Source organism: Falco naumanni, chromosome 8 (assembly GCF_017639655.2).
Source record: "Falco naumanni isolate bFalNau1 chromosome 8, bFalNau1.pat, whole genome shotgun sequence".
NCBI classification, from domain to species: Eukaryota; Metazoa; Chordata; class Aves; order Falconiformes; family Falconidae; genus Falco; species Falco naumanni.
The window spans coordinates 43,481,915-43,501,034 of record NC_054061.1 but is presented as its reverse complement, the minus strand read 5'-3'; the positions used below and the strand labels follow the sequence as shown (position 1 = coordinate 43,501,034).

General features: G+C 38.6%; 1 protein-coding gene across 1 annotated transcript in view; it reads left to right on the top strand.

Moving 5' to 3' along the window:
- STK39 (serine/threonine kinase 39) overlaps window positions 1–19,120 on the top strand; it is a 101,831-nt gene that overhangs the window by 13,770 nt on the left and 68,941 nt on the right. Inside the window, exons 2-5 of the mRNA XM_040604995.1 lie at window positions 8,683–8,795; window positions 13,775–13,883; window positions 15,234–15,375; window positions 17,231–17,286. Coding sequence (XP_040460929.1) covers window positions 8,683–8,795; window positions 13,775–13,883; window positions 15,234–15,375; window positions 17,231–17,286 — 420 coding nt within the window. The remainder of the gene's footprint in view (window positions 1–8,682; window positions 8,796–13,774; window positions 13,884–15,233; window positions 15,376–17,230; window positions 17,287–19,120) is intronic.

Below are 19,120 nucleotides of genomic sequence, written 5' to 3'. Positions count from 1 at the left end.
AGAATTAAAACGGCTCAGGATTTCCACAAGCAGAACCAGTTTACTACATTTGTAAGTAGTGTAATACAGAATTTATAATATGTCTTAACTTATGATTTCTAATGACCTAGATCCTGACTTAACTTACGATTTCTAATCACCTAAGTAATACAGAATTTATAATACAGCTGAACATATTATTTATAATTACCTGGACCCTCTGCAGATTGGGTCAAATCTTAGTACATGGTTTGCTGTATCAATATAAGAATCATAATCTAGACTGGAAAAGCATGTGAACATGTACAAGTCACTGAGTCCTTGGAGGAAGCAGATGGTGGTGGAGGCATCCCTGACCACTGGGGGTCACAGGTGTCACTGTCCAGCAATAGCTCTGGTCCAAGTTCACCACTCAGGACTTGTAACTGCTTGATTTTTATGGACAGTGCTCTGTGTGCTGTTATGCTTCCCTCTTCTGTGATGGGGTCATCACCACCACTGGGTTGACTGGGTGACTGGGACATTCAAGGCTGGTAAGGAAGGGAGTAATTGCCCTGATGCCCAGGAATCTTGAGGTCAGTAGGGAGGCGAAAAAGAAATGTTTTGTTTGTCTACTTGGTTCACAGAACCTTGAGGGCCTGAGAATAGGGGGAAAGGGAGTGACTCTGTGGCCACTCAGTCACAGAGAATGGCTGCTTGCCTTAGAAAATGGTGTTAGCTATGCTGGCCGCATTACAAGGGGTTGGGAGCAGAGAGTACTGGGCACACCAGTCTTACCCTGAAACCTCCACAAGGCAAAGTCCAGTTCTGATGATTGCAAATTCTGAAATGGTGGTGACTGTAGATTATTTTTTTTATATATAAACACTTTTCACTTATAAATAACAGTTATTTTGAAGATATTTGAGGTGTGGAACAGAGCAAAAGGAATTTAATCTTGGGTAGTGTTTATAATACGCGGTTTGCCTAGGCAGTCTAATTTGAGTTGCTATCATTCCCTTTCAACTTCTTTATTTAGACGGCTCATCTATTTTAAATGACAAGTCAGGGAGAAGATAACACCTGTTGAAAGTGGGCTGCTTTTGTTTAGGTTTTCCTTACCTGCTGTGGTGCTGATGTTTCCTTGTCGTGGGTTGCTAATGAATAGGAAGATGCTCTCATACTAGATCTGGAAGTGTACCAGGCTTCTTGTGAGCTCCACAACTAGGACGAAGAGGACTTAAGGCCATGGAATATTTAGTTAAAAGATAGTTTTGGTGCTGACACACACAGATGGGCATTAAACTGCCTGGATATTTGGCATCATTCCATTTTCCTTGGCAACACATCTACACCTTTCTTGTAGTGTCAAGTACCGAGGTGTGTTTGGAGTATGTGCAGCTTGCTATTCAAAGACAGGCAAAAGGAGAAGCATTGTGGTTGCTGTCTGTTTCTGATGCATTTCTAAAAGTTGATCCTTAACTTCATTAGTACCTTAACTTACCCAAAAGACTTGAATTCCTTGCGGGTACCTTCTTAAAAAAAGGGCAAATTCATGTTTTTATGTACCTTTTGTGATTGATAGGACTCAAAGTTTTCCAGTGTTGAAATGCAGGGCTGTCAGGTGTGTTTCTGTCTCCTGCTGTGTTGTTGTCATTTTAAATACTAATCACAATAACACAGGAGAGTAAAACCATATTCTGCAGTAAATATAGTATATTGGATTGGAAAACTGGTAAGGGAGGTGGAGTACTGACTGTCTTATTATGTAGCTTCAAAGCCAAGACTGTGCAATATGTACCATAACTGTATGGTGGGGTAATAGGATGTATTTCTCTGCTGGTGAGGCATGGCTTTATTTCTACTGAGCTTCAAAAGAAGGCGTGATCTTGATCCACCTAGAAGTTATTGTTTCTCCTATATGCTTAACAAACACTGGCTATATTTTTAGTGGTTCATTTATTTTACTTGTTTCAATAGAGTTCACTAAATAAAGCCTCTCTGACAAAGAAAAAAGAATCTCTCAGGCTGGGGTTTAGTATCAGCACTTGTCAGTCTTTGTTGGGAGAACTGGGATGGGAACAGAGGGAGGGGGCAGTCGTGAGGTGGAAGGAGGTAGCTGGCATGGTCTCTGCTTTTCTTTCCTTCCTTTGCAAACTGTATCCTTATTGCCAGGTTTACTTGACTGCCTCAAACATGGTTAATGGTCATCCTTGGACTTCCCAGGCTGATCTTGGTGTGTTGATGGCATTGCACCAAGCTGACAAATGCTGAGCTCTGAGTGGCCCTAGGCAGAAGTCTCCTTATCAAGAAAGTGTCCGAAAGCAAAAAGCCACCACTTAGGCTGATACTTTATTTCAAAGTTGAACACAGTCACTGTTAAATAAACCTGTGTCTAATCTCAATATATATGGTTTAATTTTCTAGGCACAGATTTCTTTAATGCCTTTGTCAGTCAGAGTAGAGCTCTTTTAAAATTCTTTTAACGATGATTGGTGGTAATAGCTGATTGTTCTTCAGACAGACATTTCAGGTGAGTTCCTGCAATATAGTGTGTCTGGGCTCACTGGTGGAGGGAAGGAAGACTTACATCTTCCAGATCATCAGTATAGGTTCTCCACTTTCTTGTACAGTATTGATTTGTCTTATTTCCTGAATAATTAGTGATTGATAGTTATTTGCTCTACTCTGATGCTAGGAGCCTCTGTGTTCAAGAAAGTAGATTTATGTTCTCATGTGCTTTTGGCAGAAGAATTTCTTTATTCTGTTCTGCAGACTTGACAGGGAGTTGCGGCATAGTACTGCATAGCAAACCACAAGATATGTCCTATAATTTTTCTAGCTAAAACATCTGATAGAACTGGTCCTTTTACTGTTTGAGTGAGGTTGGTAGGAAATAAAAGAGTATAGTTCCAAAAGCTTAGTCATTCCCATCTGCCCCTGTTTTTCTTGTATGTGGGGTTTTATTGGTGACTGCGAATCCCCCCCCTCCCCCTGACCCCCCTGCTTTGGAGAATATGTTTAGTCAATGCTCAGGCTTGCTATATCTTAGCCTTAGTACAGGTTAGCTCAATGCTTGCACACAAATTCTCTTGCATTCTCTGTAATGAATAATAATTTTGACGTGGACATTTGGACTATTTCTCTAAGACTTCAGTTGGATGACAGAAGTATTGGTAGACCTTTATCATCTTTGGAGGGTTTTTTTCTGGATTATTTATGCAATGTACTTTTGGAAAGTAGTATAGGAAAAGCTAGATTTCAGAAACTTTGTGTAAGCTACTCTCCCACAAAAAGGTAAATACAACCATTGAGTAACCCAGTGATTCTGTAGCTGTAAAGGTGATGTTTTTAAATGTCCAGCTGCAGAACAAACTCACTTTTGTATAGTTCTGTGAAGAATTAATGAGATTGTTGAATGATGAAAATGTAGAAGTAGCAGTTCTATGTATGGGCACAGATTTCATAGAGCACTTAGTATTATTTCAAGTGAATTATGTCATAAGCCTAATGGCTAGGATAAACAAACTGTTATCCCAAGTGAGTTTTAAGTGGAGAAATGTGATCCGGGCATGAAGTAAGAACACAAAGTAGGAAGGGATTGTTAATAAATAGTATTTATGTGATTATTGTGAAATTCTTAAGAACATAAGCATTTATGTCATGTGAAGACAGATTTCTGTAAAGAAGTTAGATTTCAGAAAGGTTTAGAGTTTGGTGGTCTAAATGAGCTTTAATGAGCTGATTTATAACTTATTTTTAATCAATGGAAGTAATATGAGTTTTCCCACTAAGTATTGTGGGGTAAAAGCTAGAAACAAAGAAAGGTTCTTTGGTTTCTCTTTCTTAACCAAAAGTATTGCTTTGCCACCAGCACAATTGATTCTTGCAGGGCTGAAGAGAGTAGTTTTGCACAATGCTGCCATAGAATGTGTTGAAGTACTGATCAGTTAATAGGACACATGTAGTAATGCTGGAAATATGCTACACAATATTCCATGCAATATACAACATAGCTTTCAGAACTTGTATGTCAGCACAGATGCTTTGTATGTTACATAATCCCCTGCTTTTTTTTATGAGTGGAAACCTAAGCTAGATTGCATTTGTGCAGGCAAGGTTTGTGTGCACAAATGCATTCTGCTCTATGCAAAAGGAATCCTGCTTTTACACTGCGTATGAGCTGCATATAAGAATTACCTAGGGGACTCTTCTGCAGAACTGGACTGTCTGAGAGATTAAATAAAAATACTTCATCTATTTTTATAATTTTTATTCTATTCAGTACTGCCTTCTTTTACAGACAGTTACAATTTGGTCTTGGATTTGAGGCTAACTTAGAATGTGTATGCACTAATCAGCTGCATTTAATGGGAAGTTTCTATATGTTGGGAGAGCAGAGGAGATTTATAAAGCCACAGGTGCTATAGGTTGGTATGTAAAAAATTGTATGGATTTTGAGATAAGGTATTTAGTGTTCCCTAATTATGACTGCTGTCTAACCCTTGGGATACCTATTCAACAAGAAAATTTACTGTTACCAACAGATTACATCCTTCTCTTCAGAGATTAGGTAGAACCACCATGGCATTGGGGATGATGCCTTTGGGTAAGGTGTCTGAAGGGACCCAATGAATGCAAAAATATTTAAGAGTTTTGGAGTGCTGTAGAAGAACAGTGAGCTACTGAAAAAAGACTTGGTAAATCATTGTGGGGTAATGAAGTTACTGATTTTTGTACTTGAGGAGAAGAAGAAAATTGAAAGGAATTGTTCTAGATCTGTTTTGAATAGAGTTACTGCGCAGTGATGAATGAGTGGAAGGTGTCAGAATTTCATGCATAACAGAATAAATGAAGTGTCACATGCTTCTATGAAGACGTATGTGTTCATGTGTGATGTGCCAGTGATATGGTCCAGCCATCTCACCTCGCTGTCTTTTTGAGACTTGACTAGTGGAGGGTAGATAAAACTAAAATGTTAAGGTCAGGTTTTGTTCACACTTTTTCAAAGATCTTACTCTTTGCCAGCTGGAGACAGGTTCAGCAAGGGTTAGATTAAAAACAAAATAAGGAGCCCCCCCCCCCCCCCCCCCCCCCCTTTATGTAACAACTTGAAGGAAATTACTCAGATCAGCTTAAATCCTGGATGAGTATTTGTGCTTTTGGGGTTTTCATATGCTTGCTGTGAAGCATGTGCAAAGTGGAATGCAGAAAACTGCTTTTAGGTTATATCTTTTCAGAAGTAGTGAAGTGTGGCCATATGTAGTAGCTCTTGAGAAAGTTTCTATTGCATGAACCCCAACAGTTAAAAGAAATTATAATGGCTCTGCTGCACCAAGTGCGGGATGGTAGGGAGTGCATGGTTCATAGCATGAAGGAACTGGTTGGTTGTACGGGCATGATTACACTAGAGGGAAGAATGGCAGCAAAGATGTGAGGACAAGATGAAACTGACTTGTTGCCTATTGTGAAAAGGGAGTAGTAGGCATCTTCATGTGGACTGAAATTGCATTATTTCACTGGTAACTTTTGAAATTGGCAAAGAGAACTTGTCTGTAGCAGGAGACTGACTTTTCCAGTAGTGGAAACCTGCCATTGTTCTTAGAGTCTGACCACTGGTAATCCTTTGTTTTATTCTTCTGCGGGAGACAGCTGGATGTAAAAGCTTTATGGTTTGTCCAACCTGAGCTTTCGTTATACTAGATCAGTTTTCTAGAGCCTGGATGCTAAAGCCCATCTGTGCTTTGGTTGTAGTGCAGTTAGTATGTTCTCTGCTGTAATGGTTTTGGAAGACTTGTAAGGCTCAGCATACCTGAAGAAGTCATGCCTTCTGACAAGAAATGGTTGACTAATCTACTCTATGCAAACATTTTCTGGGACCCTAATTTGTTACGCTAAGTGGTTGTCTCTGACATACTTGATTCACTGTATGACAGTGCATTACTCGTGTAGTCTGTTACCTCTCAACTGAAGTGCTTACCTGCACAGTGTGGTTTGTAACAGCTACTCCTCTGGAACACTTCACACTTCTGCTTGTTTGGTCGGCTACAGAAGGGCATCTCTTTATTGTCACAAAAGGAGTCTTCTGACCAGATGGCAAAGCCACAGGTTTTCCTGATCTTTATCCCTTGTTGGCTTTGTGAGCCAGAGGAGGAGAGGGGAACATTTTTTAAGAGGAAGGAGGTATATAGCCACTAAATACCTGGCTCCTGCTTCAGTACTTGAAACTGCTTTTTCAAATGGGTTTTGTATGTAGGTGCCACTGAGAATGAGGCTGCGCTGATTGCCTTTACTATCAAAATACTGTATCGTGGAGAGGATTCTGAAGGCAGGAGAAGGAAGAAACCTAGCAGATTCGCTTTATTGTAAACATAGAAAACTTTTTGTGTATTCAGTGTTTTGTATTCTTGTGGTAGAAGAATACCTCATTGCAAGTCATGTCTGGGGAGAAAACACAGGGAAACGCGCTGAAAGGCTTTTCATATAAATAAACTTCAAACTCCATTTTTTTTGTCCTAAAATCTTGTGTCTTGCCCTTTTTCAGTAGGCAGAAGAACGAATCTTCAACTTGTGCACAAGGATAGCTCAGGTTTAATGTTGCAAGCAAGAGTTTGTAAATAGTAGTAAGCACATAGTCTTTGGTTTGGGGTCTCACAGAACTTAAACAACTGATATAGTGGGGTGGTCTCAGGGATGTGACAGGCCTTTTTTTGTAATCTAATTTTTCCAAAATGTTTTGAGGTGTTACTTACTGTTACTTTACTTTAGCTTGAGGAAGCAGTCAGGATTTCATCCTGGCGTTGGCCGAATAATTTTTTTGTTTGTCCTTTATGTGGCCTTTGTATATGTATCTATTTTGAAAGTGAAGATCTGATTGTTTGCTACAAGTAGATAAAACTACTGACACAGATAAAAAAGATACATCAAGGAAAATCTTGGTCTTTGTTCCTGTATCTGTAATAGATAAAAGTTTGGTTTCTTCTCCCTGCTTTAACCTACAGTTGTGTAGCCAAAGTAACAATAGGATTTGTGTCTTGATGTCTGCTGAATGAGAACTTCATTAAAGTGATGGAGATGAGTCTTACTTGAGCTGAACTGTACTGACTTGGTGGTTCCTTCCTTGGGTTGTCTTACTTAATTTTTAAAATATCTCTTAATTCCTTAACTCTCTTATTACTTATGTTATTAGAATTTTTAAAGGCTTTCTTCTGTAAGCAGACAGAACAGGACATGTCAATATTTGTCTGTGACCACATCCTGCAAAAACATGACTAGTTAGTCTTGTGGAGACTTTTTTTTTTTTTTTTTTTAAGATAAGCTCAGAATTTTACAATGAAATTCATATGCTGAGTTAAAAAGCTTTGTGATTTGAGTGAAAACATCATGTGAACAAACAATACATGAAAATAGCTAAGCAAATAGTTAAAACACAGACAATAACTTTCAGTCATGAGGTATCCTCGGTGCTGTTTTCAGATGTGCAGTGGGAAAAGCTCTCAATTGTTCTTAAGTCGGCTGGTAACTGAATCCATGTTTGTAGAGCTTGACAACAAAACGCTTTTTGTTCCCAATTTGTATTCATCTAGGACATGCCAATTATAGAACATAAATAGAACACAGTGTATGAGCAGGCCAATATATATTCGTGACTTACCAGAAATCCATAATTTATATTAAAATATTTAGAATTACAGGTGGGAGCTATTTGTCAGGGGGTTTTATGTTTCTGCATGAATGAGCATGATGTAATTACTTTGAGGAAGCACATACTACTGTATTTGATGTGGCGGCAAGATGTGCAACCCAGGCAAAACTATTTCTGAAAGCTACTTGCCACAGTTTTATTAATTTAGTGAGGCAATACCCAATGGGGCAAAGCTAGTGGGTGCTTGATAAAAGAAGCAACAAGACCTTTTACTCCAGCTGTTTGCAAATAAAGCATACTAAAGAAAATTATTCTGATGCTTTCCCCAAAATTTGTTCAATTCCACCAAGCTTTGTTATCAGTGTAGTTGTATGACTGTATGTGATTTACGTGTGAAGTAAGCATGACTGACTTTCTCTGATGGGCCATTCAGCATCATGCTTCTTACTGTTGGTGTAATACTTGTACTTTCTGCACTCTTCACAAGAATCATCGTGCTTTTTGTAGGATGTTACTGTAATCATGATGAATGAACAGTAGCACAGGTGAAACTGCAGATGATTTAGCACGTACAACTCTATTGATATTTTTCTGTTCATTGCATAGTGGGAACAAAACCCTGGCTAAATAGGGACCGACCTGAAAGAGCAGAAAGGAAAAATATTTGATAAAGCACACACTGCCTGCCTCTCCATGTAACACCTTAAATTGTGTTAACTGTGCAAGTAGTGTTCTCGATTAAACAGATGTGTCCAAATAAGTGCAACAAGTGTAATGGTTCCCAAACTATGAAGTGCATTGAGGTGGTGAGTGTGACTTGATAAATGAGTACACAGTTTTAAAGTTGTCAGCTTGGGAATTTGTTGTGGAGTATGGAACAGAAGCTTTGAGGTATTTCTTCTTCCCCATTTGAGAAGTGTTCAAACTGTCTTGCTGGTGGAAAGGTATGTGTGTGGGGAAAGCACTGAAAGAGGATAAACAGCAGAATTTTAAGTTCTTTATCAGTGTGGGTTTCTTATGTTGTTCAGTTGTTTAAACTCCTGTTATATTGACTGTGTTGCTTTTCTGCCCTTTTTCAGGTAGTGGTGCTACAGCTGTTGTCCAGGCAGCGCTATGCAAACCCAGGCAAGAACGTGTAGCAATAAAGAGGATCAACTTAGAAAAATGCCAAACCAGTATGGATGAATTACTTGTAAGTAAATCAGAGGGGAACATATTACATGGAGACTATCTTCTATTTTGATTTTGGTTTTTGCTTGGTCGAAAAGTGAGGTTAGACTTTTATAAAGATAGTAGTCAGAAAAAGATTTGAAAGTTAACTGAAAGTATGCCCTTCCCCTAAAAATATATTTTACTAATGTATATTTTCTAATGTCACAAAAACAAGAAGTGCAAAGTTGAATCTTGGGATAACCAGCAGTTGAGACCTGTGGGAAGATCCTTACCCCCTTGCTTTCTGAAGACTCAATTTTGAAGAGATTACAGTCTGGTTATCAGTCTTTTCTGAATACCGAGGAAGGATACATTTTCCTTTGGTTAAACACTGATTAAAAGTATAAAGGTAAAATTTAGTAGGTCTCCTTAAAATGTCTAAAGCACCAAAACACCGCAAAATCTAGTTGTTGGATCATTTTGTAATGGTAACTTTTGAGGGGCAATGTAGGAATGGCTACTCTGCCATCTACACAAGGAAACTCTTGTTAAAGCTAATAACATATTTATCCACTAGGCCATAACAAGCCATTTGAGGAATGCTGTTTGTTTGGGTCACGGATCAGAGGAGGAAGGGACCTGTAAGAGGCCCTTTGTAAAAGGGACTGCAAGAGTTTTTCCTCTGCACTAGTTATGGCAATCCAGACGAAGTCACAAAGAACTCTTAAAAAACCAAAACCTGTTGCTTTCTAATGCTCCTAGTCAGGTGCTTACAAGACTAATGCATATTTATATATAGGCAGCATAACAAGAGTTGAAGGACGCAAAACCATTCTAAAAGTGAGAACACTCTCTTCTGTTCCACAGGTTATACTACTGCCTAGAGACTGTGGGCTTTTTCTAATGCAGAAATTCCTGCCTCTGAAGGAAATGATCTCCTCAGCAGGGAATTGCCAGTGCAAAAGATATCTTGAATTTGATACAGAGGGTATGGTCCATCCAGTTTCTTCAGATAAAATGGCTTTATTACAGTGGAGGACCCAAAATGCTCTTCCCCTGGTGATTGATGGCATTCACCTTCACTTTATGTAACAGCTTGTGTGGGATGTTGTTGTGGTTTTTAAAAGAGGATTGTGGTAGTGGAAGCTACCTCTAAGGTAGCAAGACTTCTGTCAACTAAAAACTCAAAGATAAATTCTGAACTGTGTTTAGAAAGAGAACAGCCCAAGGTGAGATGCTGTGCATAATGTATTAACGTTTACAGTCCATAAAGAATATATCTTTAAAATACTAATAATTGTAATATAAAAATGTCAAAATATGATCTGTTTTGATTAGAATTTGATCTAATAATGGGAATGAAGAGTTAAAAAGTTACAACAAATAAAACCAGACAAAACTGCCAAAAACCTGGAAGAGTTACTCAGGTGGTCTAGATTTAATGACTGCGGTTAGTTACCAGCTTGTACAAAGTTACCTTAGCAAGTGCTTGAATATCTTTACTGCTGAACATGTCTCCACTGTCTGCCAAATGAGGCAATAGGTCTTGGATTTTTGGTCCCATATTGCTCTCTTTTTGGTACGAAGACAACTGTCCATACCATCTTTTTTATTTTTTAACATAAGTCAATTTCTGCTTCTCTGTGTTCAGATTTGTGTTTCTTTTATTTGTTGATCTGTTTTGATCTGAACATAAATTCTGGCATTCCAGTTACTGATTAGGAGGGGTAAAAAAAAAAAAAAAAAGGCCATGTATAATTCCTTTTATTTTTATATGTGCATGCATACATGTACAGAATTAATTATTTTTTTCTGTAAGAAGTATAGTTACTCGGACTCAATTCTAATAGAGATATTTTAAAATTTTGTTTAAAAAAATAGAGATGCTATTCTGGAAATGGGCACAATTGACTTTCAAAATTAGTTACAATTGTACTAACATTTTTATTTCAGTTGATAATACTTAGAATGCTCTTGCATTTGGGTTTTTAACACTTGGTTTTGAGTCTGCTCAGTTTTCAATCGCTTATTTTTCTGATCAAACACTTTCCATTGGCACAGGGATGTTCTAAACCTGTCTGCTCTCTGAACATGCTGTTTTGTAAAATCCTGCTGCTGAGTGCTTATGGATGGTGTGCAGAGGCACCCTTCACAAATTCTCAGCTGTGTGGCCTTCAGAGAAGTGGGAAATGCAGCAAGCCAGGTGCCCACATAAGCAGGCTTAGGATTTGGGCCAGTGTCAGTTAAAATAGAAAGGGAGTGTGTGAGGGAGTTTAAATAATACTAAGGTTACACAAACTGCCAAACTCCTGAAATTCAATACTCTGTTTCCTGCAGTGTCCTCTGTTCTCCCTATTGTAAGCTAAATGTAACTTAACCCCATGAGCCAACGAAAAAGTTCCTGTCCTTAGTATTGTTCTGACTGGGTATCTTCCCCCATCTCTTTACCTCCAATTTTTTAAAACAAGAAAAGCTCTCGACACTACAAACCAAATAATATTCTATAGAATGGCTTCGTTTATTGAATTGATTTTCTACACTGTTTGCATTTCTGCCCTGGATAGCCCTTTGGGGCCGTCTCTCTGGTGGAGCCCCTGGCATGTCATAGCCAGCCATAGCCTGGGTGTTGGTGGAGGAGGCCCTGGGGGGGCACCGCCTGGGCCCTGCCTGGGCGCTGCAGCTGAGCACCGAAAGGAGCCGGCTCCCGGTTGCTTATTAACTGTGTCACCCACCTGCCCTTAGGCTGACACACATTTTTGTGCAACTGCTCAGTGAAACTGGATCAGGAATAACCTGGCCGAGAAGAAGTTTGCTTTTAACCTGTCCAAGGGAGAAGCAGCAGGGTGAGGGAGAGAGAGGCTTTAAATTTTAATTGCTGTTACGGCTTTTGTGCTGTTGAGTGTCTAAAGTGATGTGAATGTGAAGAAGGCTCTGAGGCATTCTGCGGGATGTCCTGCTGCAAGCTTTTCCCTGACAGTGTCTTTTAAAATGCTTTTCTTTCTCTTCTGTGCATGTCGTGGGCCTCAGCCAAATAACTGAAGTTGGTGGAGGCTTACCATTCTATGAGCGATAGGGGCACTCCAGAACTGCAAGTCTGAAATGAATACTTTCCCAACTAAAATTCAATCCCTTACCTTTCATGGGGTGCTTTCTGATTGTTTACTTTTGTTTTGCAGACTCTTTTTGGAAAAAGTCATCAAAGCTGAGACACAAGGTGCCTTTGGCCGCGGTTAGTGTGATAGCTCAATTTTTGCTGACAAGTTGACACAGGCAGACAAAACATTCAAAGTACTTTTCAGTTAAAGATAGTGAAGCTTACCGCAGTCAGTTAGTTACACCTCTGTACTATTAATGTGTGCGTGAAATAGGTTAGATGTATTTTTGCCCAGTAGTGGCAGGTAGACTTTTTGAACCGTTGTTATATTACCAGCATGGGAAAACAATAAAACAATATATGAAATGAAATTGTAATCAAGAGTGTGGGAGAGTTATATTAAGATTTGGTATGGATAGCTGAATTAAGAACCTGAGGCAGTAATTTGACTTGTGTTTAAGCTGAGATGTCTTCTGGGAAAGGGATGTGTGCCCCACATCTTCTGTTTTCCACCTACTGTCTCCTGGGGAGACAGGGAAAGCCATTTTCCAAATGGCTCGGTAATTCAGGCTCATTGCATGACTGTCCACGCATTCATTCTTCTGTGGTTCAGGGCTCAGAACTTGTCTCAGGAGGAGGACTTTTGACAACAGGACTACCTGAAATGTGTGTCAAACTATGGCCTGACTTCATAGCCACTAACGGGCATCGTGAGATTAAATCACAGTCTTTAATACGTAATGTCTTTTAGAAGGCTGCTGTGATCTCAAGTGCATTGCAAATAACAACAACAGAAAAACCCTCTTTCAAACACTTGCTGAATTGAGGCTGAATGTTGAAAAGGGCATCTGTGGCAATTCTAATCAATCAAAGTGGGATCGCTGTAGTGTCTGCCTCGTGCCAGTGCTGGTGAGTCAGTGTGTAGCAGGAGTCCCCCTGCAAGCAGTTAGCTTTTCAGGGAGGGAGGGGAGGTGGAAGAGTTTAGTTTTTAGCTGATTTGGCTCCCTAACTGGCTCACCCTCCAGGAGCATGTCCTTTGGCATGGTGGATTAGGGCTGTGTGGCGGGAGGTGAGAGGGAGAAGTAGGGTTGTGGGAGTTTAAGCTGGTGTGAGGCCAAATCCTCGGTACAAAGGAGAGGGCTAAATGCTCCTACATAAAGGATTGGCAGGATAACGAGAGCTGCTGGAAAGGTGTTACAGATCATTTATGTGAAAGAGTGAATAGAAAAAGGACTCTGCTTGAAATAATGGATACAAGGCAGTCATTCTTAATGTGTACAGCTGTGGCGTGTCATAGATGGTGTTACTTGGTAGTGCCACGTTGTGCATCTGTTGGTAACTGTGTGCTCCTCTAGTCAATTGTTTCCTCTGACTTTTTTGGTTTGTAACATTGCTTTTTCCTCTTCCACTTCTGTTTGATTGCGTGGCTCTGGTGTCCACCTGTCCATCCCACAGTAGCTGAGCCAGCGGTGCTGTGTCCTTTGTCTGACAGCTTCCTTCCTCCTTTCCCACCTGCTCCCATTCTACTCTTCATATCCCTTTTGAACAGGAAACACAGTAGGTTTTGAACTCTCCTTGTGTTTTATTGTCCGGCCTGTACCCACACCTTCAGCTCTTGGAGACTGCTCATTCTTCATTTCTCACTCTGAATTTGGGACTTTAACAGTAATTTCTTTGCTGCTCTCAGAAGAAAATTGATGTAGTTATGCCTGTATCTCCTGGCCAAACCTGCTCCATGTTCCTTGCAATAATGTTTTGTCTTGCATGCAGGTCTGTAGGTAAATTGAAATGTTTTGGTGCCTTGATGCATATTGTGTGCACACTTCAGTTCTGTTACAGTATTTCACTTTGGAAATGAATCTTCCTTTCTATACAAGCAGAACTGATAACGGTCTGTGTTACGTTGAGCTTTGTATTTCTTACAGAAAGAAATTCAAGCAATGAGTCAATGCAATCACCCCAATGTGGTGACCTATTACACATCTTTTGTGGTGAAGGATGAACTTTGGCTGGTTATGAAGCTGTTAAGTGGGGGTAAGTTACTGGTTTTACTTGTTTAGCTGCAAGGAAATTGTATGATTTTTTTTTTGTCTGATTTACCTTCTTCGATTTGATTGATCTAAACCAAATAAGAAAGGAGGAGACTACATAGGATTAACTGAGAGATGTAGGTGCGTTACAGCATAAATGCGCAAGCTTAAGAAGTGTGTATATGTATATTCATAGTACAGTGTAAGAATTACTGAGATATATCTGGTTGATCTAACTACCATTATTTTTATTATGAATCAAGATATTAAAATTCTCTGTTAAGGCTGTGTAGGGAAAACTGATCAGAATTAAGTCACTTCTGTCAGCGTGGCCTTTTTTTGTTTCTCTAGAATCCATTCTGTTTTTTTGAAAATGTATATATTTCTGCTTTCATAATGAGTGTTTCTCATTCCTTATTCAAGGAAGATTCTTCCTAGGACAGGCATTATACATGTTGCATCTTTTTTATTGCTTAAACTAACTGCTCATGACAGTTTTTATGATGCTGGCTAATGGTGTAAAAAACTTACTTGGTTATAGGAGAGGAAAAAGAGGCTAAATAGAATGTGTGTGTAGGTTAGAAAAGCAAGACTCCAAAATAAGATGTGGCGGTCCTGGTTGCTACATGACGTTCTTCAAGATTAGTTTTGATGGCAGCAGACTACTGCATCATCATGCTAGAAAGTAAGGCTGGGAAGTGCTCATAAAATAACACTTGTTATATCATGTTTGGTTGAATTGTTCAGTTCAATCAAAAGCAAGCATAGACCCTGAGAGAAACCAGTGATTCATGACAGGTATTTACTGAGCTATTGAGAAATGCTTGGATAAAAAGAAAATGTTGCTAGTAGGTTCCTTGAAATTTATAATAACTGAAGTTCAATGTCAAACTGGGTGGCAGTAGGAATGTTGTCATCATTTGTTTGCGGAGGGTATCTCCTTCCAGCCTTGCAGCTGCATATTTACTGTGTCATGAACACAAGACATAATCTAAGCTGCATCATAAACCAAAATCTTTGCTGTTTAAATATCTGTTTAAATGTGGGATACTCCTGAATTTTTAAGAAGTTGTAGCTTAGCAAGCTGTTAGCAGATCTTTCTAATGGATCATTGAGTGTTACAGTATTCTTGAATATTGAATTGTTGCTTGAAAAAAAACAGTGCTTTGTTTCTCATTTGAACAAGGTAGGTGGTGTGCCTTATTCTGAGAGCTAGTTACTAGAGGTCTTTACACGTATGTGCAAAGTTTTAAGTAATAGTAGCATAGAAAGAATGAAGAAATATAATCTTCTGAAGAACCTGATATGATAATGCTGTATATATGCTTTTTTCTTTCCTGGATCTGCAATATAGGTTCAATGCTTGATATAATAAAGTATATTGTCAACAGAGGAGAGCACAAAAATGGTGTCCTTGAAGAACCCATAATAGCAACAATTCTTAAAGAAGTTTTGGAGGGCTTAGACTATCTACACAGGAATGGGCAAATTCACAGGTAGGAGCATATACACAATGAAAATAATTTTCGAAGTTGTGTGTATAGTTTGTTGTTACTGGTCAGCTTTGTTTGCTTGGCTAAGCAAATTGTATTGCCTCTTTCACATACTGGAAATGCGCTCAGTAATTATCAAATGATAACGCTTGGGCAGATGCTGTAATCTTGACTGCAGTTTGTCACTAATACTTAGTACTTGCCTGGTCTTTATTCTGTCTGTCCCTCTTACAGTTTAGATAGGTCTGTGCTGCACTGAGTATGCCAGAACTGGGTCTATACTCCTGCGCCTGCTGGTACTCCAAATATCGGAATCTAGTTTGTGATATGGTCTGTGACATGGTTATTGTGTTGTACAGTAAACCAGTAACGTCTATTACAGCTCTACAGGTGTCTCTTTATGACCACGTGTGAAGCTGGAATTGGTACTATGGAACTGCATTTTGGGTATATGCATCTAGTGATTGTTCTCTTCTATATATTCTCTCTCCGTTGACTTCCTCAGCGTAAATTGTATAAATCCCCCAGGGTGGTCTATACATACATAGCTGCTGTAGCAACCTGTGGGTTTCTTCCACTGTTAGGACTTTAAGTGCTGTACTCTGACCTCCCTGGTTAATTTTATTGAGGTGAATTTGCCTTTTAAGGAAGGTGCCTAGAACAGGCTCTCTGTTTCAAGCATTAGGCTTTTATAAGGGAATCTTTTAAATAAAATGAGATTCACTGCAGACAGACCTCTGAGAATGGGGGTAGTGCAAATGTAACACAGTAGTTGTTCTTTATGTGTACTTCTTATGTCTCCTCTTATAAATGAACTGCCTCTGATGTAAATCAAGAACCATTTCCTCCTTTTGCAGAGAGAAAATGGAGATAAATGGGAGAAATAAAGAACAATTATCTTGACTTCTGGTCTGGAATGTCAAAGATCTGCCTTAAACCCTAATTCATAGTCTTCTCTTAAGCTGGTATTGTTGTGGAAGGAATATTCATTAGTTTTCAAGGATAACAGGACCCTTTGGGGTTGGATTTGGGAATTCCCCTTGTCTATTCTTAAAGAGCCTTAAAAAAGATGAAAAGAGAGATCTGTATGTAACATTTGAGCATTCTTTTTTTTTTTTTTGTAACACCTAATTTGTAAATTGTGCAGTACCACAGAAATCCTGTTCCAGATGATAGATACAATGTGTGTTCCTTTTCCATGTATGTTGTAGGTGAAAGCTGTGGTAGTTCAAGGAACGCTGTATCAGGTGGTATTTGCCAGTTGGAGATGTTTCCAAAATTGTTCGGGGATTTTGTTTTGTTGTTTCAATGTGTTCTTGTTTTTGTCTAAGGAAACAGATTATGTTACCTTTCAGTAGCAATGACAGTAAATCTTGGAAAGATTGATTTGCTCAAATTTTGAATGTTTATGATATGTTCTGTATGAAAGAATTATCATGTGCATTAGAATGGGATGCACATTTCTGTCAAAAATACCAGCCAGAAAGGTTTCTTCTTAACATTATGTGTGAATAGTGTGTTAAATGGATATATTTGACTGTTTAGCACGTGCTGACAGATTCAGTGTCAAGTAACTTTTAATCATGGTACCCTATAGCAAAATATGGGTGCTATGCCTGAGCTTTTAGAGCTTCATTGGGTAGAAATCTACATTATATTTACCTTCCCTGAAGATGGGTCACTTCTCTGAAGAGATTAGAGGAGAACTTTTTTTCACCTTCTCCTTTTATACTTATTGTTTGTGTCTTTCAAATTTTAAAATGCTATGTCATGAAACTAATCAGTAAACAATATTAATTTATTTAGATAAAATGTGCATATACATACTTTCATACTAATCTCTGTTTGCACTTTCTAGGGATTTGAAGGCTGGCAACATTCTTCTGGGTGAAGATGGTTCTGTACAAATAGCAGGTAATGGCAGTGGTAGGCTAATGGCTAAATAAAAGAAAAAGGTAATTGCAGCTGGATTAGGAGCAACAGATAGGTTTTTCAGTTGGTTTTTAATTACTCCTTTTGGAGTGCTGTAGTTGCAAGTTAGTTTCAGGTTTCATGAAGAGTTCCGGATTCTTCATGATACGTGATTTAGAAATTATTCAGTATTTTTCTGTGTCCCATCAAATATATAAGGAAACTTTTTAATGTCCTTTTAATGTTCCTTTTTGAGTCACTCAGCTTGCAAATGGTAGTAACTCATATTTCTGCTCAAGTTTATTTCATTTATTTCTGCAATTAATTGTAATAGTACTTGAGGGTTCAAAAGTCTTTATGTACTGCCCTTCATGAGGGCCTTGGCTATGACTTAACTAGTTAGTGAGATGTATGAGATACATTTCACTGAATTATTTTTGGCATTTCTGCCATTTGTCTTGTATTGGCATGGGTTGGATGCAGTTTAGCATCTTAAATATCCTCTGTGTTTGTGTGCTTTTTGAGTGGGAGTCTGTAAGAATCAAATTTTTTTTTTCCTTAAGAGCTTAAGTGCTGAGCAATATCCCACATCCCATTTCTCAAATTAGTATCAGATACCTGGAAAATAGAGTGCGCAGGTGGTGATACCTGCCCCCTCTCCCATCATACTCCCAGGCCTTTGACAATTTGTAGCTCATGACCCAGTGCTGAAAGCTTTGTGTTCAGTAACTCTCGGTATATTTCAGCTATAGCCAGAAGTTCTTGTTTATATAAACAAAGCTAAGTACTGTGTAAACGTATATTTTGAGGGCTTTAATATGCCAGTGTCTGAAGTCTATGAAACTGGATGGGAAGAGATTGGCTGGGAGGTGAACCAGTTACTAACTGGAGCAGTTTTAAGTCTTCTGTTTTGAGTTCAAGACTTTTTAAGCAGGTAGTCAATTTTACTTAATTACAATACAATAATTATGTATTTGTATAACATATATTTATATTCATATATAAATATTTATTATTTATATATAACAAAAAATAAATAAAATAAGATACTTAATATTTATTTGTTCACTTGATTCTACCCTACAGTTGTCTTTACTTTGTATAGTACTTTGGGCAGCTGCTGAGATTCTAGGTCTGTGGTGTTCAAGTATTTTTTAGATTTTCTCATATTGTAAAGGAGTAGATGTCCAGATAAACAACTTAATTAAAAATAATAATAATAGCTAAAAAATCGAAAGATAAAATCTCATGAGCCTTCTGAAATAAGCTGTTGACTTTAGATTATTACTTTCACACATAATCAAATCTGCTGTCCCAGTAATCAGATAACATTCAAACAACAGCTTCATTTATCCTTTTCTAGTTCAAAACCAGGCTTGGTTTCCTGACCTTTTCCTCCTTTTTGCTGGAGGCATCTTGATGAGTAAGGCTTTAATTGTGCTGCTAGGGCATTCAGTGCATGCTGGACTGAGGAAGTTCAATGGCTGGATAGATACATGGATCATGTCTTTTTGTGATGTGTTATTTCAATACCAGATCAATTCCAATCTTCAGGTGAAAAATGCAGCAGTATCAAACTTGTTTCTTTGTTGGTGTGGGGCTGTTGTGTTTGGGACAGCTGAATATTGCACGTTAACTGAAAGCCGGTTTTGAATGTCAAAGAGGCTGAAATTCTTGCTTTTTACATCTTTATGCCTGGACAAAGTAAAATCTCCGTTCATCTTTGGAGAACAGATGCCTGATAACTTTTCTTATTTTCATTTGCTAGAGGAACTTAGATTCTTTTGACTGCTCGTTCTTCTGTATCCCAAGCTTCTATAATGAAAAGATGCATCCA